The sequence below is a fragment of the Podospora pseudoanserina genome, chromosome 4, assembly GCF_035222485.1.
Source record: "Podospora pseudoanserina strain CBS 124.78 chromosome 4, whole genome shotgun sequence".
Lineage (NCBI taxonomy): Eukaryota > Fungi > Ascomycota > Sordariomycetes > Sordariales > Podosporaceae > Podospora > Podospora pseudoanserina.
In genome coordinates, this window is record NC_085923.1 from 1,049,853 (window position 1) to 1,073,176 (window position 23,324).

A 23,324-nucleotide genomic window follows, 5' to 3' on the forward strand; every position below is an offset into this window, starting at 1 on the left:
TCAAGTGCCTTCATTTTAGCTACTGGTTTATGACTTCAACGAGGTCAAGCACGTCTAAAAACAGTAAATATGATGATCAATATCTCTCATTATTCATGTTATACAACATGAGTACAAAAACTAAGTATTAGGTCCCTCTTCCTCCTCCCCCACCCACTCTGTCTGTTTTACTGTATGTTATACAACCAACCCCCTTTCCTCTTTCCTTGTCTCATAAGCCCCCCTTTCGCACTTCCCATTAAACTCCAAATACACCTTATTTTCTGTATGTGCCCGAACCCAAACCCAATTTATATCCATCATGTAAAGTTTTACCCACCTGCTGTTGAAGAAAATAATAAGGTAAAAAGTACAAAAATGATGTAATGTAATATATGTATGATATGGCAAAATACCAAAACAAGCAAAACAGAAACCCACAAAAAAAAAAGCGAAAATAATCGTACAGAAAAAAAGCAAAAGTAAAAGTACAGAAAAAGAAAAGGGGATGATCGGGAAGGTATGTTGTACAAGTTAAATGAAAAGGGTGTAGAAGAAGGAAGCCGCTTTTCTCCATTTCGTCGCCGTCATCTCATGTGTATGTATGCGATTGTCGTGTCGTGTTTGTGTTGTGAATGCCCAGAAAAACGCCGTAGAAAAAGAAGAGAAACGAATGGATGTCAACCAGCAATGCCATGCCCCTTATCCCACACAATATATGCCCCCAGCCAGTAAGTATCCTGTAAATGCCATCACCCACGCCAAATGCTCCCCATCCCATGTAAAAATATGCCAAGAAAGAAACCCCAGAAAGAAAAAGGCGCCATTGAAAACCATTAAGCTCCCTGGCTGGTTGAAAAACAAAAACAAAAAGAAAAACGTGACGAAAAGGAGCTAGAACCACCTCCTGATAGCAGCACTCTCCTCAATCTTGGTCAACACCCCCATGGCGTCCACATACAGCTTATTCCGACTGCCGACACAGTCACTCTCCATCCGGCGCCTCACAAGCCCAACCACGCCCGCCGCCTCGCGATGGGCCCGGAACCTTAAGACGTCCTCCAGACGGCTGCACTCAGCCACCCTGCGCAGCCAGCGGATTGGCTCATCATCAGAGCTGTTCAGCGTGGACGCGGTCGACAGCCCGCTCGTTCTCGAGGCAGGACTGCTTCCACCGCTGGGCCCGCCACTGCTGCTTCGTTGCCGGGGGTGCACTTGCACTTGTTGCTGCTGCTGGCCCTTGCTGCTGTTCCGCGGACCGTGGTTAAACGCCCAGCAGACGAGCACGCAGACGTGGAGGGCCCAGTAGTCGGATATATCTGCCACCCTTGACGATGCAGCTGAGCTGCTGCTGCCGCTGTCTTCAGACACATTCCTGCGATTACTGTCCAGAAACCCGAGCAGGGCACGCGAGGCAAAGAGGGTGGCTTTGAGAATGTTGAGGCCCGGAAGGCTGCCGCCAGCCCACTGCCTGACTCGCCTGACGTGTTCCTGGAAGATGGTAGCAGGAAGGACCTTCTGGGCGTAGGCCCAAGAGTCGCCGCTGACGGCCAGGAGATCACGAAGGGGCGTGTGGTGTAGGGCGAGGTAGGTGTTGGCGATGGGGCAGGTTCGGAAAAGCCGCTGGATGCGCTGCTCGGCTTCCATGTCCTGGGGTTGCTGCTGGAGACGTGCTTGCTGGCTTGAATCAAAGTCCGGAGCGGGGGAGTTGTCGGCTGAAAGGGCAACTGTGGATGATGACGCCGGCCGTCGAGGCAGACGCAGAGCGCATAGGCCAAGGATGACCATGCGATCTGCCCGGCCGCAGGCTTCAATGTATTCTGGGGTGAGGCTTTCAACGTCGGAGACGCAAGCTGGCTGGGCGGCAGCGTGGGCAGAGACCGGGTCACAAGCCTGTAGGGCGTGCCACTCCTCTGCCGTGGAGGCTCCCCAAAGCTTCTCACTGTTGCCGAACAACGGGAGGCTTTCATTGCCATCCAGAACGCGCCCATGCTGCTGGTAGATCGATGTATGACCATCGCAAATGAAGCAAGCTGCGAGAAGCCGACGGCAGGACTCGGCTTCAACCCAGCGCTTCCACCTCTCGTGGCCGTTGACCAAGTGCTGGTCCGAACTGAGCATGGCTTGATCGAGTATGTCGGAGTCGGGACAAAGGGCCTGTGTGTCGGAGACAAATTGTAAGTACGCCTGCGCAGAGCTCTGAGAAAGAGTCGAAAATGAAAGAGAATTCCCCGTCGCCGGTACAGAGTCGTATCGTTCGGGAGAAAAGAGAAAAGACCAGATCCGAGAGATTTCTCGCGAACGAGCAGGAGAAGGAGAGGTGTTGGAACGAGAATGATGCGTGAAAGAAGAAGGATCCGTGTAGGAGGACCCAGGAGAAACATAAGATGAAGGGACAATGGCCTGTGGCCATGATGTGTTCGAGAAGGGGCTCAGGTGCCTGAGAACCATGGGAGAGGTGGTGGCAATGGTAGCCGGCGTGATGGAATCAAAGGAAGAGACAGAGGAAACGGGGGAGGATGTTGGAGACCAGGCGCTGGTGTCGAAGAACCAAGAAACAGAATCCTCCATAAGAGAGAAAGACAGCGGTGCAGTAATGGACTGCTCAGTACTCACCCTCTGGTGGAGATGCCTGAACAGGTCTGAGGGCTTGGTAACCGGCTTTCGGCCTCGGAAGCGCGCAAAGTACTCGCAGAGAAGAATCGTCTGCTTGATTTGCAGGCTCCATTTTGCTGCCTGTGTGGTGTTTCCTTGTTAGTTCCAGTGTTGCTGATGATGTGGTAAAGAAATGGGTGCATTTGCACTCACTCGCTTCGCCTCCTGCCACGCGTGCTCGTGAAGCTGGTTCCCCCGGTTGCGGTCCTCCTTGGTGTCGAGATGCTGGGTGGCTACGGCTGCCATGGCACACCTCAGCACATCTTCCGGCTCGGCTTCAAATGACTGCCGATGCACAATTGGAAGCACAGGGTGTACCTTCTCCCAATAGACATCAAGATAGCCAGGAATAGCAGTCCTGATGGCGGCCGGAAGGGGGATGTTCATGGACGGTGGCATGGAGGAGTGCATGGCATACTTGCTCCCCAACTCCAAGTTCAACCCTGTCATCTCGCCACCCGGGCTCACATCACCACTCGCAGCATATCCAACGCTCATATCAGTCATCATGGCGGTTTGGGCACCTAATCGTGTGTCCATAAACCCCTGCTTCTGACGAAGCATTCCGAGCGAAGGGTCAATGCCAGTGGAAAGGACGGGGGCGGGTGTGATCAAACCGCCACTTGCTTGAGCCGAGGTGTGCGGCTCTGGGGTGAGGCCTCGAAAGCCGCCAGCCATTGTGTTCCCGTGCATGTTGCTCAGTCCGGAGGCCTGATGGTTGCTGACGTCTTGACCGCTAAAGCCCATAGTATTTGGGAAGATTGTTCCGGCCGAATAGGTATGCGATGTATGTGTGCTGTGGGGGTTGGAGGAGTAGGGATTCGGGTGAATGAAACCTCCAAGTCCAGGCCCGGGGCTGACTCGAGAAGCCGGATTAGGATATGGGGAGAGAAGGTGGTTTGAGTGCCCCCATGGCTGTGCATTTCCCAGTGATTCCGATACCGGTGTCGAATAAGTGCTGTCCGTGGCCGATGATGCCCAAGGGGACGGTTCCCGGTGCTCGGGCATTTTAATACCCTGTGTTATTACGGACAATTGCTCCATCTGTGATGTCCTGGGCTGAGAATACGTCTGTGAGAACCGTGTTGAAGATGGTGTGACTAGAATGGTTGTCGGGGACATTGTGTAGGCATCGTATTCAGGTGCGGCCCCTCTGTAATCTGCGGTTGGATGAGGCGAGCTGGCGGGCTGAGAATATGTTGTTGAAGGCGTCTCAGAAGAGACGGCCGCGATGGAAGGTGTTTGCCCAGACCCTTGGGCCGGCACTGATGAGCCGCTCTGTGACCCAGAGATCTGTATTGGCTGTGGTGGTCTTGGTGATGGCACAGCATATGGACTTGGCTGATTAACCGCTGGCTGGGATGAGGATTCACCGTGCTCGCTGTAAACATGGTTAATAAAGTAGGCTATTGCCGTTCCAGCTTCTGTACTCACTTCTTCTGCTGATGTCTAGTCAACAGATCTTGGCGATGAAATGCCTTGTCACAGCCCGAGCAACGAAATTGAGGCTCTTCATGGCTGAGTTGGTGACGCCTATATCCCAAGTGTCAGCGTATACCGCTTGCCGATGGCTCACGTCTTTCTCACCTCAAGTGCTCGGCTCTTGTGAAGGTCTAGTGGTGATTAGTATGAATGCCCTAATGAATAATCAACAGAGGGCGTCGTACCTTGGCTGGTTTGCAAAGCTCGCAGACATGTACCGGAACGCCCTTCTTCGCTCTGCTCACACGACCAGTGATGGGGGTAAGTCTCATCGGTACTGCATCAGATGGTTGAGGATGAGGGGGCATAGGTCTCATGGGTCCGCCTCCCATTGATGACGACGAGGCGGGAGATCCGTAGCCTCCTGACCGGTCCATTGAGTCGGTACTTGTCGTGCTTCGACGACGGACTGAGGGTCGTGCGGTGGCAGGAGACAAGGTCGTGGATGGGACTGGAGTATCCAGTGATCCGCTTGCCGTTCCTGGGGGGGCAGTTGGGGTTGTGGTTGATGTTGTCGTCGTTGGCTTGGGACCCCTTGAGGAAGCAGCACGTTTCTTGTTCAGGGTAGAGGGGGAAGGGGGGTTGATATCCTCTTCGGCGGCCAGGCCGGAACTACTAGCATGCCTCGGGTGTGGTTGTGGGTTGGGTTCTTCTGGTAGCTGACCGGTAGTGGCCGGTTTGATTGGGACCTTGGCCTTTTTATTATTCTGGGCCTGTTGACGGTCCGGCACTTGGTAGTCGTCGTTGACATCCATTATGAACTTGAGACTAGCCATGATGGGCGGCAGATGCTCAAAATGGATGTCAGATGTGTACCAAGATGGGAATAACACAGCCCTGTTGGACTTTCTTGGACAAATGAAGAAAAGTAACAAAGTCAGGGACGAAGACGGGGACGGGGTACGTCAGTGCTGTACACGCGCGGCTGCAGCAATACACGCGAAGAGGCTCAAAAAGAAGACAACAAGAGAAGGAGGGGAGAAGGACGAGATCGAGGCAAGCCTCAGTCTGCGGGGGATGTGATCAAAGCTACTTAGTGACCTTGGGTAATCATGGCATGTACACGCAGCAACGGGGCCCATCCGTCCACAACGACAGCCGAAGCATCTGGGGTGCAACTCTGCGGCGTACATTGCGGCACATGTTATTATTGAGATGGCGACAGGGCCCTCTACCTGCGTGTGCAGCTAGGGAAAACTTGGGATGAGATTGTACCGCTCTTGGCCCTCCATTGCAGAAGGGGCTTGGGTGCTCTTTTTGGAGAGGAGGCTGTTGCTTGAAGGGCCTGCTTGCCCCCTGTTCCCCGTCAGCTCCTTGGCAAGGGTAGGGAGTGAAAGAAGGGGGGGGGGGTTGCATTGGCACTTGCTGAGGGAGGGTGCTGAGATGGTTATGTCCTGGGAACGAGACTCGACTCGAAGAAAGTAGACAGTTAAGACAAATAATGTACACTTGCACTGGCTTTTCCTCTGAAATGTGTATAATCTGAGCCCTTGAAAGAACGAGATGTGGGTGGAAAACAACCAACTACCGTAGGCAGGTAGGGACAACTGAATTTCCAGGTCAGCTTCCACAACCCTTCCATGCCAACCCGGGAATAGGAGTGGCCATCTTGGATAGAACGCATGGCCATGGTCCATGGTCGTGTGCCGCTCCGGGGATCATTGACGACATGATGCCAGGGCCATTTCTCAGTAGATTCCGTAGGGCTGCCGGGATACTTGCGATGAGGTGCAGCACAGCGTATGTGGGCATGTTTCGGTAAATTGGGTCTCCTGTGTACACCCATTTTTTTGTTCATGCCCAGGGAGCACTTTCATCTCAAGGAGGGGTAGTATCGCGTGTATTTTGCCCTAGCAGTTTGTTCGTGTACCCTTTTCTTAACCGCCGGCCTGACTTGTAAAGCGGCGCAGTGTGAGAAGTGCGGAATTTGCTGCAGCAGAGGCAACCACGCCTATTGGCCAGTATCCTCGGCATACAGTTCCATAGTATGGCCGGCCGAGTTGTCATTTCGCAGACCATACTTGGAGAAGTGCTCGCCCAGTGAGAGCGCCATTCAGGGCTCTTCGAGAACAGAAAACGGTGACATACTGACAAGTAACGAGGAGAGGGGTGATGAGGGGTTCCATGGACAGACTGACGGATAGGGTTGATGTGCATATACATACAGGGGGCTGAGGCGATGTGATGTTTCCCATTGGCCATACCGGATCTGCAAGGCGTGCTCTCAGTGAGATCCTATTTTTGTTGGTTCCCAATACAGCAAAGCGTCTTGAGGAAAAAAAAAGACGTGCATGCAGCCTTTGCAGAATTTGGTCGTAGAGTCGTAACTTGGCTGGATCTGTATGGTTTGCAGTGGAAGCGAGCGTGGGCGATGATCAGAGTATTTCAGTGTCTCTATTGCGGGAATAGAACAGTATATTGGGTGCCTGGATGCAACCTCTCAGGCCTGTCGAATCGCTGCTCTCTGATCGCCCATGCATCTCTTCCACCGATGGTAAATTCGGGGGCCGCCCGCCATGGCTATCCGTCTGGGGAATCTCTTGGTTGCGGCACTCAGTCGGCACTAATTAGGACCTGGCATGATCAGAACGAATGACCTGCATGTAGCAGTAGCAACACTTGTTGTTTGCTTCGTTTCTCTAAACAGGGAGAACAAAAGCGCGTGGGCAATGGGAGGGCGGGCTGATGGTGTCATTGGTGCCTCCGTCAGTCAGTGTAACGGCAATTGCTAAATAAGCAGCCACGACAAGCGCCTATAACGCACCAACCTGATGGCATTGAATACAGTCGATATACAGCCACCATAACGATGATGCTTGTGGGCATATGTAAGAAGGCCGTTGATGGTGTCAACGTTGGTGATAATAGACGGTAGTTTGCGCTAGGGGCGCTTAATCTGCCACTGCCGATTCGTCTGATCAGTGGGCAAGTCAAGACCCGGTCACGCCACTCGGGACGGGCCTGATGCTTCTAGTGTGCAATTCAGAACTTCAGACTTCGGGTCGCTCGGTGGGTGTGTGTGGTTCACTGAGCAAGTTGCTTCTCGATTAGGTATGGTCCTAGCTCACTGCCGCGAGGCGGGCGCTTGTTTCAAGTTTGTGATACGCCGCGCTTGTGTGACGAGCGCTTCTGTCTTGAGGAACTGGGCTGTGGCGTCGTACTGAAGCAAGGGGAATGCAGTATCGGAGGTGTTCCGAGCCCGAGAGGGTGGTGATGCTGCGCATATCTGACGGCATATGTAGAGAAGAAGAGTTGGTTGATTTCGAAGCTTGTTCGACCTGCGGGAGGTTCCGGTTCATGGCAGACTTCTTCCCTATGGAGGGGTTATTATAAAGTGAGGTGATACTAGGTACCTGCTGATCTTGTTTATGGTGTCTGATGTCTTGGGAGAAGCCAGTGTACAGATACTTACAAGGTACAATATCCTTTCTGCGATGCATTATGACCTGCTGTTGACTGAGGTGATCGATAAGATCGTGGTCCAAACTCTTGGCTTCCAGCATAACCCCGCTCTCCTTCACAAGGTCCGTGCATTAAAGCTTTCGGCCGGGCGCTTAGCACTATTAATAGCGCTATGAAGCGATCATTGCAGCTTGGCATTGGCTTTGGCAGCTGCCTAACAGGAGTCCTCCACTCTGAACCTCACCTCCTCACCTGCACCGTCGAGTCTTGCTTCTATGTACCTAATCAACTCAACTGCTCAGACAAATTCAGAAACCCGTTGCCCGGATCAACAAAACTGGCAAATGTAACCATCCCGCATCTGGATCTGGATCCAAATGTGGCTTCCAGCAGTTTCACGGCTTCGTTTCTTGGGGGCTTAAACCTGTTACACCAGCATCTAACCGCCATCTTGATCGAAGCATGGACGTTCTACGCACCAAGCCTCCGCCATAGATCCATACCGTTGGGTCTGCCACGAGGCGCGAGGACGTCCCCCCGGTTCATTCAGGTACCTACCTACTCTCTTTGCAGTTCCCGGTGGTTCAACATGCCACAGTACACAAATAACCAGATTTGGCATTTTTCCTCCCTCTCGTATTCGTCGAATAGGCATCTGCTACGACAAAGGCATCGGTTGTGTTGCATTCGAGGTCACATTGGCCCACAAAACATGCTCCTTTTATCCTATCCCTTTCCAGCCTTATAGGTTTGGTTTTCTACCCGCAACCCCGGGGTTTGTGCCTGGGTCGATCGCGGGAGACCTGGAGATAGAATACCCGCAAATAGGTGCTGCTTTGCTATCTATGGAAGCATACCCCGCAGCCCTTGCTACCTTAGCCAGACCTTCACAGTTCTCGCTTCACCTCAACGCTTGCTTGCTGCCATGTTCAGCATCAATACTTCCAATTTAGCAACGTTTCTACTTACACTTCTGGGACAAGCACTCGGCTCTTGCTCCTCTACCAGGCAAAGTTGCTGGTTCCGGGACGTCCCGTCGTTGGCGGCGACAGAGAAGGCCGTAGAAGGGAAGAAGGTTGCTAGGCGCGGCGTAGTGATGATAACATATCGTTATGGGCGGGAGGACGGACTCAAGCGAGACTCCCGAAATCCCATCGGCCGATTCACCACGTTGATGAATGATGGCTTGGCCACGTGGGAAGGCCGGCTGGCTGGGGGCTGGGGCACATCAAGTCCTGACCCTGTAACAAACGGTCCGATCAGTACCTACATACCCCAGCTTGGCTTAAAGAGCCCCCGCACAGCCTCAGCGCAGGTCGAGGATGTTGCCTAGTTCGTGTTGCACCACGACAGACGAAACTGCTCTGCTGCATGCTGCACCTTACAGAAAAGATGCTACCAGCTTACTCACCACCAATACCACAGGGCGCCCCTCAACCGCATTGCACTCGGTCAAGGAGGGGGAATGGGAGCGACAAGCACCTGCCACGAGGGCACTTATGGTACCGATGTACTTCCAACATGAAACAGTTTCAGGTTCAGAGCTGCTGATGTGTACAGCATCTTCCACATCTTGACCTGTTGGTTTATTCTCGTTTTTCAGCTCTCCATCCGGCATCTCCATCATTCATTGTCTCTCCATGTCCATCGGAAATAACAATTTCTCAGATTGCCACCGCAGATCACTCAGCCAGCCGTACGCACTCTAAAGAATACGAATTATCGGCCGCAGAGTTGTCGCCATGCTCCGGCCTGCGAGCTTCCGGTGTATTTGCTCCGCGAACGCTTATGTAGGCTCGCGGGACAGCCACTCCTATTGTCTCTTTCACACTCACCGAGTGGTCCGGAATAAGGCCAGGCCGAGGTTCAAAGGTCCTTCAAGCTCATAGGGCTGATCGGGTCGATGTGGCAGGCCGCTGCCGGTGGTGTTCTGGGGTAACAGCCGGCTTGTATCCGTCTTTCCGCAGCAGACATCTCTCCTAGAACATGCCTGGCTTCCTTTTCTCCGTGTGGGGACCTCGCATCAGGTGCCGCGTCCACTGAGTGTTTGACTCCTAGCTGGATAACTTCGAAACAAGGCCCCCAATTGTTGACAGGCTCGCTGGTCAGCGCCGGGTGGCAAGCGTCAACCCCATTTCCCCAGATCCCTCCCACGCGGTTAATGTGCCGGCCGTTTTTGAAGTATGGATATGGATGAGATAGTGTTTTGACAGAGCAAGTGGGTGCCTGAGGCTGACTGCAGACCCCAACCCAGATTTGTCCTCGCCACTATATCCATACGTACTACCTAGCTGATACAGTTGTGCTGCAAGTTGTACCCTCCCACCAGAGGCCAGGCATGCGGCAGGTCTTGCTGTCAAGCTCACATGGGCCTCGACCTGGCGTCGGTGGCGCTCCGGTGAGTCTCCTGGCAGAGATCGTCGCTCGATCAACAGTATGCCTTATCTCTAGGGCTGGTGTTACTCGTGTGGTTTACGAGTAAATCAGGGAGCCTTGGGATCTGGGCCAAAGCAGCGTTACGACATGGCCGATATTATTGCGACCTTTCATTACAGAAGATCAGCCAATCATGTCGGTGTCTTTACGAGCTCGGGAGTGTACCAGCTAGCTTCGCTCCTATTGTCACCAGCCATCTAGTCATGGAAAGGGGGGGCAAAGTTGCTCCTGGGCCAGAACGGCTCGGCCTATTTATTTTGACTGCACGGTCGGCGGGTATTACCGAGCTTTATCTTGATATGCATACGCAGGTGCTCCGACCGAGGCCAGCCTGGTAGCAAAAGACAGACCGTGGTAAAGCTACTATCGGGATGACAACATCACCAATACCGTGGCCGCGCGAGGAGGTCGTCCTCTTACCACGAGGTCTGTATCATCCGGCGGCTTCCTGTGTTGGGGAAGGTTATCCGTCATGCACATATTAAATTGCTGGCATTGAACACAGAATTACCTTGTCAACTGGGTCGGTCAGTCGATCACATGCTGGTCTCCAGGGGGGATGGTGATGAGTATACAAATCATTGTCCAACCACATCGTCAAACAGAGCTAACCCAGCCCTTGCCTGAGGGCCATGGTCCGACAACGACTTTGCATATTCGAGCTTTGTTTTTGCACACTCCTATTTCATCCCCTTTCTTCTCACTGGACTCTCTTCCCCTTTTCATCGACCGAGATGGAAGGCCGAACTATGCGACCTTTTCTTGTCGAAAGTGTCAGAGGTATGAGGCTGACACTTGATGTCTTGATTTCTGGGCCATGCTGCACGGGGGAAGTACTTATGGTACTCAATTACAGAAGATTATCGTGAGGCTTGATTGTGTGGCAGGTAAGCAGCCACTGCTCCTCCACCAGTGCTGGAGGAAACCCCCAACTTTTGTCGTTTTCTTCTCCACGACGGTACGTCAGGGTGTATATATCGGAAAGGTGGGACGGGGTTGGTTATGTTACGTGGGTTGTTTTGGTGTGGGGGTACGTAAGTGGGTAGGGGGGGGAAGAAGAGGGATGTTTTGGGGGGTGGTTTGACTGACTGAGTCGATTACCTTTTTACTTGTTACATCGTCTCTAAATAACATTCGGATCACCACTAGCAATTGGGTCACGTACCAGCAGTCAGGTAGAATACCTAAAGTTATCAGCTATGTACATTTTCGTTTAGACTTCTTCAAATACCGGGGGAGGGGGGGCAGAATGTATTCTCGAGCGATGGTAAGGTAGAAAGCTAGCTGAGTGAAATGAGAACTACCTCACCTTTGACATAGTGCCTACCTCGAATAATAACTACCCACACAAGCTAAGAGTGAAGCATGAAAGACCAGTATTCCATCAACACAAGCCACACAACCCCTTTTCTTTACCAGTTTCGTGACGAACACAGACTAATCTCCCTGGTGGAAACCCCTCCCTCGTCTCACAGGCAAAGCAACAACAATCTATACTTCCCCCATCATCTCCAGCTAACCATAATAACCCAAGTAAAGCAAAGTATGTCAAGTCTCGGTTTTGATTTCATCATTGGAACTTGATGAGTCTCTTGTTTCAGAGCATCCAACAGCGCGCACGGACACAAACACACTCAGGGGTTCAGGGGCTACCTTAACCATCCCGCTTTGTTCAAGCACAACAAGACCTTTGTTAGTCCAACTCTCTCTCTATTGAACCGAAGCCTGACACATTATAAGGCAGAAACAACACCAAAGTAACCACCCAGGCTGAGCCGCATCTCTCGACTTGGAGCGCAGACTATCTTAGGTAAATGAGCCTGTCAACATAGTTGCTCTCTCTATGAGACCTTGACACAAAACCCTATATTCATTAACGGAGAAGAGCACACGTATCTCCTCACGACCCGCTTCCCTACAGAGTCAATTGCCAGCTAGTTAATGTTGTGCCCGTGTTGTTGATTCCCATTTTTAGATCACGATAACTCAACTCCCACCACCCTCCACCATCCCAAACCCAGCTACTCTTCATTAAAATTTTTTAAAAAAAAAGTTATCATGATCTGATTATCAAAAATCAAAGACCACTTTTAAGTAAGAGTACATGCCTACCCGTCTAAGAAAAAAAAAAGACGACCAGGCCAAAAAAGAGAGAGAAACCATGCTGCAAAGAAAGAGCATTCCCACAAACACATGAAAGTCCGTGTATCTTTTTTGATTACTTCCTTTCCCCCTCCCCCCCAATTCGACTTGACCATTGTGCAGCGCCTCCCGTCCGAATCATCGTCTAACCAAACGTAAAAACATAAAATATCCCATGATCTGGAAAAACCCATGCCTCTTTTAGTTGCTGCTGCTGCCGCCGGATCTCAGTTGCTGATTCTGCCCTGAAGACCGTCTTCTCTCAGTGCTCTCTTTCGTATTGCTGCTCTCCCCCTCTTCAGACTCATCGTCACTGACTTGCTGACTGCCATCGTCCTGGGATTGACTTCTCCGGTTCTTGTTGGTCATCTAAACCATGCAGGTTAGCAGTGCGTCAGAAAAGCGGTAAAGAGCGAGAGATGTATGTACCCAAGACCTCACACCACCGATCAAACCAAGAGTATAACCAGTCACAAAGTCGTTTACATTGCTGGTAGCCCGTTCTCCAGCAGTAGTAGTGGCACCGGGACTCCTCGGGCCGCTAAAGTACCCCGTGAACGACGGAGGACCGGATGGGCTACTGGGCGTGTCGTTACCATTGTTCGCCATGGGTCCGTATCTTGCTGGGCTCTGGGGACGACTAGACGGCCAGAACTGACGCAACTCCCTGCTGAGCTCCTGTCCCGTCGTGGCCCAGTTACTGCGGATATTGTCACGCAGATCCTGGACATGGCGCTTCAGTTCAAGCTCGTTCTTCTTGAGCCAACTGACGTTGAGCTCTTGGCGGGTAGTTCCACGCTTGAGTTGGCGGGCAATGTATTTCTCGTAATCACGGACGATTCTGTTTGGGCATGAGATTAGCTTCCACTCTTGACTTCTGAGAAATTCTCGGCTGTTTACTTGGTGATAATACCCGTGGTGCTCACACCCTCCGTTCGTTGCGTCACCAAGAACTTGCCTGCCGCCTTGATTGGGGCGTAGATGTCATCACCCTCATCGGCGCCATATGGAATGTCGTCGTGAGCAACATAGTCAATCTTGTGCTTCTCAAGGAACTCGGGAGTGACGATCCAAGGACAGCTTTCGACCACCTCGTCCACCCACTTGCAATGTCTGACCGTCTCCGCCCGCTCCTTGCCAGAGAGAACTGTCAGACCCTTGCGTCGGTGGGTGTCCTCATCGCCAGTAACGCCCACAATCAAGTATACCTCGGGGAAAGCCTTCTTTGCTTGCTCGAGCTGGCGCATGTGACTGAGGGAGTACTCAGGTTAGCAATTGGCCCTTAGGTTCCAAGCTAGAAATAGAAAGAGCTTACCCGAGATGGAACAAGTCAAAGACACCGTCAGCATATACTCTTACCGGCCGGCCTGTGGGGGGATCGTTTGTTCTGTAACCCACGGGATGGGTGAGGGTGCCAATTGGAGGAGGGGCCATGGACTCGTCCGGCTTGTCGAATGAAGGGGTGCTTCCATTGCTGACCTCCTTTGACACAACGCTCTTCCGGGTTCCCTTGCGAGTAACACGCTCAGCAATGTCGGCGCTCGCTTCGGTGGTGTCGCTAGGCTCGCCGGGGTCAACCGCCTGGGCGTCTGTTGTTGTCGGTGCGGAGGCCGAGTCCGGGTTCCCACGCAGGCGTTTGCTGGGCGGGTGTCCGGCGGTGGCCGCACTGGCAGCTCGGGCGGATTCGGGGGCTGTGGTGTCGCCCTCCTCGGCCGAAACGTCCCGGGACTCGGGCTGGGCAACCTGTCCTTGCTGGATGTTCATGGCGCCGGCTGTGTTGTTGCGCTTTCTCTTCCCGGCGCTCTGCGACACTGAGCTTGGAGACGACATGGTGGATTGGTAGTTTGGTGTTTGTCCGGTAGGTACTAAGAGAAGGCGAAGGAACCGTAACCGGGACCGCGCCTGCAAAAGAAAGACCGGGCACGATGGGGAAAGCGCTGGGTTTTGTGGGGCCTTCAGCGCAACTTTGTGCTTCGCGGGAGGGACGATGCCTGTAGCGAAACCGTCAAGGTCGAGATGAGCGGGGACCGTGGATTCTGCCAGGGATTGGTGCAGGTTAGCGGATGCAGCTTGATATTTTGTTGAGTTCTTCAGGGCAACCACAGCTGTGACGCGCTTATATGGAGGAGTGATAAAATGAAGAAGCCAGGGCGACACTTCACATGCAGATGCGACAAAGGCCAAAGACGTCAGATCTTGGGGTTGGTGGCACTCACCACTAAGGATTTAGAGCGAAAACCGGGAAATCTGGGACACGATTGGATTGGATTCGATGAACCTATCCGTACGGATACACACCTTTGGATGGAAGATGCCAATCAGCGTGATGTGTGTGCTCTTCCTCTCTATGTACTATAACAATGCGAACGCGTCCGAGGGGCAAGCTGTCCTGTCGAGTCCCGACAAGGGGAATTTCTTGAACAAATTTCCTTTGGATGCTTCAAACGTCAGGGGGCTGCTTCGCAATCCCTGCCCCATTCCCGCGACTGCAGCAGCTGCTTGCAGTGCCGTCACGTCATTACCTGGTCTGTGCCCCGGCTTGTTTTGTTTGACACCTGTAGAAGCTCAGCGCTTTGATTGGTTGACGATTCAAGACTCTTCTTCATCAACACCATCGAGTTTCATACTCTTTGCATAAGGTAGTGATGAATGTGAAGAGAACTTTTCATTCGGTTTTGAATCTCGATTTCCTCATAAACTTCATCTCATTTCTTTCAGTAGAAAGATAGGAGCATCTATCTGAGTGCCATCTCTAAAGTCTGAACAGCCTCCACCTAGAGACACGGATAAATGAACACCAGCCAAACTCAGAGTCTCACCTAATATGACCTCTCCCCTACAGAATTTCCTCCTGGCTCATACCTAGCAACAAGATAAACTCCTCTCTTTCCATTCCCACTCACACCCTCCACAGCTGCAATCCCAACCCTTCTTGTCCTCGGCCACATACACTGAGTATAATGCCCAGTCACCCCCTCCGCCGGATCCCCCACTTTCTGCCCCCTATACCATCGCCCTTCGTTCAGCCAGCTCCTCGCCGCATTCGCACATGGTTCTTTCTCGATTCCACCGTCGCTCACCCAGTAAATGTTCTCTCCTTGAGTAGTGTCGGCTGCATGCTGGAGTTTGCCGATGTTTTTGGTTAGGTGTTCTGCCCATTGACGGGCGGAGTCTTCGAGGAATTTGTCGTAGGTAAGAGGGGGAATGTTTCTAGAGCGGCGGAGGGAGTTGTGGAGGGTGAGGGCTTTCAGGATGTCTGAGGGGTTGGTGGCGTTGGAGGGCGCAAGAGAAGATGGCTCGGGTGCGTCTTCTTCAGAGGGGATAATAGGTGTATTACTGTCAACTACATGTGGTGGAGAGAGTGACCGTTTCTTGAGTAATTCCTCGGTGTCTTGTATCTCCTGCTTGTTTGCCATGACTACGACCAACTGACTTGAATGAGGGTGTAGGAAACACTGGGTTGGTAAGTTGTTGTTCAATTGATGTATCAAGAAAAATCAGAACAAAAAAGTCAAGAAACAGGCAACCAAGCCTATATATTCTCATAAATCGGCATATTGAGTGGGCTTTTAACCCTCATAATTAGCCTCCTGACTGAGCCAACACGGCATGGCCGTCAACTCTGAGTCGGTATTGGCCGAAATTCGGGTCATCTCCCCCTCTCAGCCTTACACATCGAAACGGAAAGACCCGAGCCCTGTACTGAACAAGGTAGTAATCATCAATCTCACTGCATCCAACAGCTGGTCTGTTCCCCATGCATAGATAAAAAACAGAGACAATGCTGATGTGAGGTGCGGGATGCCCAGATCCATTGTATAAGGAGGTAAGAAAGCCGAGACCCAAAAACTGGAACCACGAAATCATGTAACACCCCGAAAGCTTTCCTTGGGTGTCACATTGACCAATACTCTCCTCTGAATGCTCTCTCCAACTTCCAGTCAGCTTCCAGCTGTCATTCCCAACACTGAATCTTGCCCTCCCAAATCCCAATCAAGCCATTGTATCTCACCTATACCGGCTCTTTTTGACAAGACATTCTGACGAGTACACCAACTGCAGAACACTTAGATGCATGTCGCCCAAGCTCAAACCAAGACTTTATATTGAGGATGAATTTGAGGTGTAAGTGCGATTGATAACACTGATAACAGCCAAGATTACCTTATCACCGCGCACGAGCTACTAGCCGCAGATCCACACAAAACGTCTCCCTTTTCCGGTTTTGGCTGCGCAACGAGCCACAAACCTCGTCAGTGGCGGGGGAGTGGCCGTTGAGGTCACGTCATAGGCTTGGTATGTGCTTTCGGGCAGATGGGCGATAATAGTATCGAAAGGTGAGCTCGACATGGGAAAATGAGCACGACTCGAGATTGAGGGAACACGATGTGCAAATGATGGATAGAACACTAGTAATATAGATGCGAATGCCTTCGATTCATGCATTGTTGTAAAAAAACTATAGAATTCATTATCATCACCTACCTCCACACTCTCATTAGAGCCCAATTCTCATAACCGAACCGCCCCAGAAGCTATCAGGACCAAAACACCCATCATATACTATGGAACCCAAAAACTCTCGCAAATACCATGCTTATGCTTATACCGTCCCATGTATCTGCCCCGTCGCCTCCTGCTGCTGCTTCTTCACAGCAGCACCCTTCTTCTTCCCATGCCTGGCACACCAATTGCTGTGCCTCGGACTAGACCTTTCACATTTCTTCCGGGCCCCCTCCTCCGCCTTCGGCCCAAACTTCTGCGTGATATCACAATACTCATACTTCTCCCCCATCCAATCCTTGATGTGCGTCTGCAACTGACACCTACTCACCACACACTTCCTGCAAAGTGCCTGCCCTCTGACCCTGAGACATATCAACGCCTTCCTCTCCTCGGGACCCAACCCCTCCTTTGGCCCTGGCTCGTTCTTCTGGGTCAAAAGTGATGGCTTGGCCGCGACATGCTGCCCGGCCAAGTGCCAAGCCCATTCTAGCTCGTTGGGCCCGGCGCGGTGAACAGCCAGCGGGACGGTGCCGTGGAGCCGGCGGTGGATGGAGTAGAGGTTGGAGTTGGTCAACCCAAGGCAGGTGCTGTCGATTGGGTCGAGAAAGTCAAAGATGGCGTAATGGATCTCTGGGGGGAGGTCCATGAGCTGGAGGCGGCCGCCAGGGCGGTGGTGGTGGGGGAGCGGTTCCTTATCTGTGACGGAATAGGAACGGCGAGGGGGCCCGAGGGGAGGTCGGCGGGGTGCAGCGACAGGACGGGGCGGTTGTTGCTGTAGCTGAAGCTGCCTGTTGTGTTCCTCTGACGGGCTGGTTACTGTGGAGGATTGACAAGAGTCCTGTGAGAACCCGGGCGATGGCGGAGGGGAGTGGATGGTCTGGAGTGTGAAGACTGGTGGTTGAGGAATGCAGTAGTCGTGGTGAGTGTGTGACCTTCGCGGAGCACGCTTGTTGTCTCCGTTCCTTACGAGGCTTTGCTCGTTTAACCAATGCTCCTCCCTGGTATAGGGAGAGGGGACCTGCTCCAGCATAGTAAGCATGTTGGCGGTGGATAGGTAAAACCTGATTGGGCGTGTGGGTGAAAAGTGAAGGTTGATAAGTGTTCGCCCTTGAATTCGGGAGATATGCCGTATATCAGATGTTAGGGCAATCGGACGATAGGCGATGATATGATGGTTGCTGTGGGTGTTGAATATCTTTGGACTAGACCCTGATGGTGTCTGTTTATAGATCGGGCTCTTATTGTGTATATCGAGCAATGTCGGGTATCGATGCTGAGTGGTTGCGTAGTTGAGATTTCAAGTGCCAAAGCCGAAAGTCTCACGAAATGAATCCGAAAACCCCCTCAATAGCAAGCTCATGAGTTGGAGGGATAACACAAGGTTATTAATATGCCGTCTTGTTCAAAGGAGAGGGGGGCAAAACGTCTTTGTAGTGGTGGAGGGCCGGATATAAGGTGAGCAGAGGGAGGGGCCAGGGAGTTGCCGTGTGTCTGGTACGGTCCTCAAGAGAGGGGCGGAATGCCGAAAAAATCAACGATGACAAGTATAACACCAGTCAGCGGTAGGACGGGGAATGTTGGAGAAGATCTGGTGAGGGAGGTGAGTGTAACCGTCAAAGACGAAAAAATCTAGGGCTTCAGTGTTGAGACGGACGAATAAAAAGGATTCGGAGGGAGGGGACTGATCGGCACCGCCTGATTAGCTGGCTGTAGTGTAGGCCTGTCCCTGGCCTCCCAGGCCCGGTTTCCGGTGGTCACCAGCCCGGCCCTGCTGGAGAACAAGACGAAATGTGGATTCCTCTCGATCTTCGAAAGCCGGGGCATGCTTTGCCCAACATGCACGACCTGCCGCCGACGCCGTGCGCTGCAACCAGTAGGCAGCCCAGCGTCAATTGTACAACCCAAGACAGGCCTCGAACGACAGAGTTATGCACCTCTGTGCTCCGGCCAATGGGTGCCGCGGCAGCTTTCACTGGAATCCTGTTTTGGCTCGCGCATTGAATGTCAACATCGGTCGATCAAAGAGGCAATGATAAGTTGTAACAATACCCCAAACGCCCAGAATCTAGACAGAACAGCAGCCAGTGGGCGGCTCTTGGGTGGTGTGAAGGGGTTTGGCTGACGGTTCGAGACTGGCAGGGGTGGTCATGAAGTCGATATGGGATTGTGTGGGGATGGGCTCGTCTGGATCATTCTCTCTGCAGAAGCGACGATGTATCCTACTGCGTGTCAACGTCGCCAATTCTTGGCCCAGATAAACGCGGCCGTTGGTAAATCGACCGACGGTCACCGGGCCTGGCACCTCGCCACTTCCGTTGTCAGCTCTCGGGTTCTGTACTGTTGCATTGCGCTCACAATTTCAGACTGCTACAGATCAAGCAGCACCTTCAGCTTGTAAGTGTAATTCTTGGAACTTCAAAGGCGGGGATCTCCGTAGGTTAGCAGCATCTCCAAAATCTGGCAGTTTTGAAATCGTCATGTTCCAAGCACTTGGGATAAGGGGTAAACTCAAAAAAATATCGAATCACTCTGTTTCCGCCTTCTTGATCCCAACACCCAGCCTGCCGGAGCATCCACTACATCCTGTCCATATCCCAGGAGGTCTATGACGATTTACACGTGAGCAAACGGTCAAGGTGGCATCCAATGCAACAAGAGATCAGTAAACGTCAGCGACTGCAAGAGCAACCCCCAAGGATCTACAATCAGACCACAACTGAGATATTTGGTAACTGTTTTCAGCTGCTGTGACATTCAATGGCAGCAGTTCGAACTGTATGTGAAAACTCCCGGTGGCAAAAGACATCACCGGAGACAAGAGATCTGCCATGATTGACCGTGCCGCCCCCGTACCTCTACGGCTGACAGCTTGGCCATCCTGCCCCGGACTGGACCCGGCCTGTTGTCTCCGGTATCCTCATGTGACAACAGTTAATAATTTTTGAAGAGAGCACTTCAATGAAGATACGACTACTCGGGATCAAGCCAAAGTTCTTGTGTCGAATTTAAACCTCAGGAATGCAAGCGTTTGTATGCATAATGTCATAATGGGATAGATAAACTACCCCTCTTCGAAGATAATCCCGATAGCCTTACGTATGCCAGGCGTCATTTCCTGAAGATCTTTGGGTCAATAGTCTCCGCATATCACTTCGCAATAGTCTCATTCGAGCAAAAAGGTGACAAAGAAGTGATACCTGTGACAGCTGAAAACCCGTCCAAAGTGTAATTACATATCAACCTCAATAGACCAGAGGCCACAAAACCGAGTGTATTCAGACCGACTGTCTACACTCCCTCCTCGATTGTGACACCACGTTGTGGATAAAGAAACTGAGATTGCTAGGTTGGAGGAAGGCCTTAAAAGACGATTAGCAGGCCCTTAAAGGTCCATATGATTTTAAAGATAACGACATAGGTGTTGAGTATTCATTATAGTCTTTGAAAATAGTAGAAAGGGCTCAAAAGATCGTGCATAGGCCTTTATAATAGTCAAAAGGCCTCAAAAAGATAGTCGAAAGCGCCTCTGTTTTCTTTTTAGCCCTCAATCTTTATCTTATCCACAGCGTGACTGTCACACCACGCACCGATTGGTGCAACATGTAAAGAAAACCATCAAATAAGAAGTACCGTGGCCTGAATAGCACCCCCCCCCTCACAAAACAAAACGAAGGATGACTGCCAAACTCGCTTTTTAAGCATGACAAGTAGTATCTTGATCTTGTTTCAACACACCAACCCAACACCCACCCCCCGGATTCTGCTCACTTCTCCAGGTCCATGACTCCCTAAACGGCAATCCAGATAAGCATCAACACCACATCCAGCCCCTTGGCATCGCCATCCCACTTGTAGCTCCACATTCCATCCGTCTTCTCGTTCCAGTAACCGCCCGTCGCGCTGTGCATGCCCCGGCGGCCAGCCTGCTTCTTCGTCGCGGCAGCAGCCTCGGCGTCGGTGGTGCCTGTACTTGTCGGCTTGTTGAGCTGGGAGGTGGGGACGACGTGCTGGACGATGGTGCTGTTGATGGCAAACTTGTACTGGGGGGATGAGGCGCCGGCGGGGGTGGCCTCGGACATTAGCGCCTTGAGGACTTTTTGCTGTTTGGCGGCATGTTAGCCATGTTGATAAAGTAAAACCGAGGTTGGTTGGTAGGTAGTTGGTACGTACGATAATGGTCTCATTCCATCCTGCGGTCTTGGGGTGCTCGTAAAACTCGACGTTCTCGAGAACGCTGTTGCAGGCCTGTTTATCGCATTGGGTTTTGGTTAGTTCGGGTTGATCGTTCGCAAGGCTATCGCATCTTGGGGGTCGTAATGTTGGGGTGGTTTTGCAGTTGGGAGGTAAATATCGTGAATCAAATGTTCAGGGCGAGAAAAGAGTCAAACGGGAGGGTCGACGCACATCGGAAGCAATCTGCTCGAGACGCTTGAAGGGAATTGGCTATTTGTTGATAAGGTCAGTATTAAGGCATTCCGTGTCGCGGATAAATAAGAAGCCTGGGATAGGTAATCATACAGAGGTAGACTCAGCCATGTTGTCTGTTGAACTATTTATTATTATGGTTTGGGTGATTGCCTTTCGCGGGGCTGTTGTTGTGGTGCTTTGGGAGATGCGGTGACAGTGGCTTGCTTGTTTGGATTTCGTTCGGATGCCCGCGCTCCAAGAACCGTAGCGAATAGGGTGCGTTGTGCCTGCGTTTTAGCCCCAAAGGCCAGAAGCTGCTGTCAACAAAAACAATGGGATTAGACACAAACCAAGAAACACACTGCTGATTAGGATGCAAGGAGATGTTAGGAATGATAGTATCTTGTAGTAATATTTACAGCTTGCGTAAGCGCCATTGTTTGATGACATCTCAACCCAAACACTCTAGCTCTATTGAGGCTTGCTACCAAAGGCGCTCAAATATACGAACAAGAAGGCAAATTCTCTGAATAAAAATCCAGAGAGTTGGTATTAGGAAAAAAGCCGTGCCTACTTGCTCAAGCTGTAGTTAAGTATCTATAAACTATTTACTAAAGCTAAATAAATTACTTATTAAAGGTAGATAAAGCTAAAGCTATATATTACCTGCTTAAATCTATATATTATTTACAAATAACTTTATTTTATTTATGTTACTGCTATGATATCGCGCGTAATTACTACTACTATATTTTGTGCAGTTGTAAATAATATTTGTATATAATTTTATGTATAAAAATCATCTTGTAATTAAAAATTAAAAGTGCATAATAAATAAGTAAGTAATTATATTTTTAAATATTTAAATAAAAACTAGTTAGGTGTATAGTATATAGTTAAAGTTACGAAAATGCAGTCGAAAAGCTATAATCTCTACTTATATAATAGCAGGTAAGCAGCAGGTGTAGCGTAAAATTAGATGTTAACTTTCTAGATTTTTATTTGAAGAACTCGTCCGTTATACTCAAGGCTCTCAACAGCTCTGTAAGAGGCTAGCCACAGCTCCATGATCCCCACCACTTTTGGAGAGCAACATCAACTTTTCAGCCTCGCCTTTAGTTTGGAGAGTCCAGATGGTCTGGGCGCTGCGCGGCAACGAAGCTCATCACGTGAGCCCTTCAACACCAACCACTCAAAACCAGGGACCAGACCCACGTGCATTCGTGTTTCGGCTGCAAGCGCTGCGGGGACCCTCTGACGTTGTGTCTCATTGATCAATATTGAAGCTTCAACCTCTGCGCCCCCAACTGGCACCATCTGGAGCACTTGCACTGCGGCGCAACAGCTTTTTCCAGTCAAAACAGCACCACCATACCAACCGGCTCAATCTCAACGGTATCGCCAAAACATCTCTTTAGATAATCGAGTTCCTATCTATATACCACCCACCGTCCGAACGGATAATTATACACACACCACCGTCACCATGTCCAGCCAACCACTCCTCCAAACCGCCCCAGGTTTGTCTCTCTCTCTATTTCACCGCTACCAATTCTCAAAATCTAACTTCTCGCCCTAGGCAAGCGCATCGCCCTCCCCACCCGCGTCGAGCCAAAAGTCTTCTTCGCCAACGAGCGCACCTTCCTCTCATGGCTCAACTTCACCGTCATCCTCGGCGCCCTCGCCATCGGCATGCTCAACTTTGGCGACCGCCCCGCCTTCATCTCCGCCTTCTTGTTCACCGGCGTGGCGATGGCGACCATGATTTATGCCCTGATAACGTACCACTGGCGAGCAAAGTCTATACGGATGAGGGGGCAGGCCGGGTTCGACGACAGGTTTGGCCCCACTTTTTTGGCGATTATTCTGCTGCTGGCGGTGGTGGTCAACTTTGTGTTGAGGATCACGTACTCGCATCAGGAGGGGGAGAAGCCTTGAGTTGGAAGAGGTGGTCTTTTTGGGATGGAGAGTAAAGGGAGGGAATTGTGGGGGGTGAGGGGAGGGAACAATGGTGTTGAGAAGAAGGCTCGGGCCGTACTGGCATTCGCTCTTGTGGCTTGGGATCGGTGTAACAACAACGGAATGATATCTTACTGGGGCCTGTTGCGTGAATTTGGACTAGTATTCGCATGGCATTGTATAGCATTGCATTGGCTGCATGGTAGTTGGGTGTCTTGGTTTAGATTGTATATGAGAGACGCGGCGCATTTTTTTTTCTATCAACGTTTCAATTGATATAGTTGGAGCTTCGTAAGAGGCCACAATTTCATGAGGCCAATGGGAATAATATTCACAGCTCCAGTAACCTGAGGTTG

General features: G+C 51.3%; 7 protein-coding genes across 7 annotated transcripts; 1 reads left to right on the forward strand and 6 right to left on the reverse strand.

Moving 5' to 3' along the window:
* Window positions 1-70: 70 nt before the first annotated feature.
* On the reverse strand, window positions 71-7,568 carry QC764_402760 (uncharacterized protein). The gene is made up of 6 exons (XM_062946554.1): window positions 7,529-7,568; window positions 4,302-7,472; window positions 4,222-4,247; window positions 4,069-4,167; window positions 2,788-4,015; window positions 71-2,715 (listed from the first exon to the last, which is right to left on the reverse strand). Exons 2-6 carry the CDS (start codon window positions 4,890-4,892, stop codon window positions 874-876), a joined length of 3,786 nt encoding a protein of 1,261 aa, XP_062800195.1. The 5' UTR covers window positions 4,893-7,472; window positions 7,529-7,568; the 3' UTR covers window positions 71-873.
* A 4,297-nt stretch (window positions 7,569-11,865) lies between these two features.
* PCT1 (choline-phosphate cytidylyltransferase) lies at window positions 11,866-13,926 on the reverse strand (the record flags this gene model as incomplete). The annotated part of the gene is made up of 4 exons (XM_062946555.1): window positions 11,866-12,465; window positions 12,526-12,937; window positions 12,997-13,347; window positions 13,412-13,926. The coding sequence occupies 4 exons, from the start codon at window positions 13,924-13,926 to the stop codon at window positions 12,298-12,300; spliced, it is 1,446 nt and encodes a 481-aa protein (XP_062800196.1). The 3' UTR covers window positions 11,866-12,297.
* Window positions 13,927-14,051: 125 nt separating this feature from the next.
* Window positions 14,052-14,574, reverse strand: QC764_0063440 (uncharacterized protein; the record flags this gene model as incomplete). Its single annotated transcript, XM_062940543.1, has 3 exons — window positions 14,052-14,132; window positions 14,313-14,343; window positions 14,465-14,574. The coding sequence occupies 3 exons, from the start codon at window positions 14,572-14,574 to the stop codon at window positions 14,052-14,054; spliced, it is 222 nt and encodes a 73-aa protein (XP_062800197.1).
* A 341-nt stretch (window positions 14,575-14,915) lies between these two features.
* Window positions 14,916-15,512, reverse strand: QC764_402780 (uncharacterized protein; the record flags this gene model as incomplete). The annotated part of the gene is made up of 1 exon (XM_062946556.1): window positions 14,916-15,512. The coding sequence occupies one exon, from the start codon at window positions 15,510-15,512 to the stop codon at window positions 14,916-14,918; it is 597 nt and encodes a 198-aa protein (XP_062800198.1).
* Window positions 15,513-16,699: 1,187 nt separating this feature from the next.
* QC764_402790 (uncharacterized protein) lies at window positions 16,700-17,641 on the reverse strand (the record flags this gene model as incomplete). Its single annotated transcript, XM_062946557.1, has 1 exon — window positions 16,700-17,641. The coding sequence occupies one exon, from the start codon at window positions 17,639-17,641 to the stop codon at window positions 16,700-16,702; it is 942 nt and encodes a 313-aa protein (XP_062800199.1).
* A 2,260-nt stretch (window positions 17,642-19,901) lies between these two features.
* Window positions 19,902-21,494, reverse strand: QC764_402800 (uncharacterized protein). Its single transcript, XM_062946558.1, has 4 exons — window positions 21,121-21,494; window positions 21,007-21,045; window positions 20,773-20,847; window positions 19,902-20,702 (listed from the first exon to the last, which is right to left on the reverse strand). Exons 1-4 carry the CDS (start codon window positions 21,136-21,138, stop codon window positions 20,391-20,393), a joined length of 444 nt encoding a protein of 147 aa, XP_062800200.1. The 5' UTR covers window positions 21,139-21,494; the 3' UTR covers window positions 19,902-20,390.
* A 655-nt stretch (window positions 21,495-22,149) lies between these two features.
* On the forward strand, window positions 22,150-23,288 carry nrf1 (GTPase regulator Nrf1). The gene is made up of 2 exons (XM_062946559.1): window positions 22,150-22,529; window positions 22,589-23,288. The coding sequence occupies exons 1-2, from the start codon at window positions 22,496-22,498 to the stop codon at window positions 22,945-22,947; spliced, it is 393 nt and encodes a 130-aa protein (XP_062800201.1). The 5' UTR covers window positions 22,150-22,495; the 3' UTR covers window positions 22,948-23,288.
* Window positions 23,289-23,324: the final 36 nt, after the last annotated feature.

Bases quoted from the DNA above. Each gene is read 5' to 3' on its own strand.
- QC764_402760 (XM_062946554.1), bottom strand. From the start codon at position 4,892: ATGGCTAGTCTCAAGTTCATAATGGATGTCAACGACGACTACCAAGTG. The intron at 4,248-4,301 runs GTACGACGCCCT...AATCACCACTAG, and splicing joins AGCTTTGCAAACCAGCCAAG to ACCTTCACAAGAGCCGAGCA. The intron at 4,016-4,068 runs GTGAGTACAGAA...CCATGTTTACAG, and splicing joins ACTAGACATCAGCAGAAGAA to CGAGCACGGTGAATCCTCAT.
- QC764_402800 (XM_062946558.1), bottom strand. The intron at 20,848-21,006 runs GTGCGTCGACCC...TGCGATAAACAG, and splicing joins TCGAGCAGATTGCTTCCGAT to GCCTGCAACAGCGTTCTCGA. The intron at 20,703-20,772 runs GTACGTACCAAC...GCCGCCAAACAG, and splicing joins GATGGAATGAGACCATTATC to CAAAAAGTCCTCAAGGCGCT.
- nrf1 (XM_062946559.1), top strand. From the start codon at position 22,496: ATGTCCAGCCAACCACTCCTCCAAACCGCCCCAG. The intron at 22,530-22,588 runs GTTTGTCTCTCT...TTCTCGCCCTAG, and splicing joins ACTCCTCCAAACCGCCCCAG to GCAAGCGCATCGCCCTCCCC.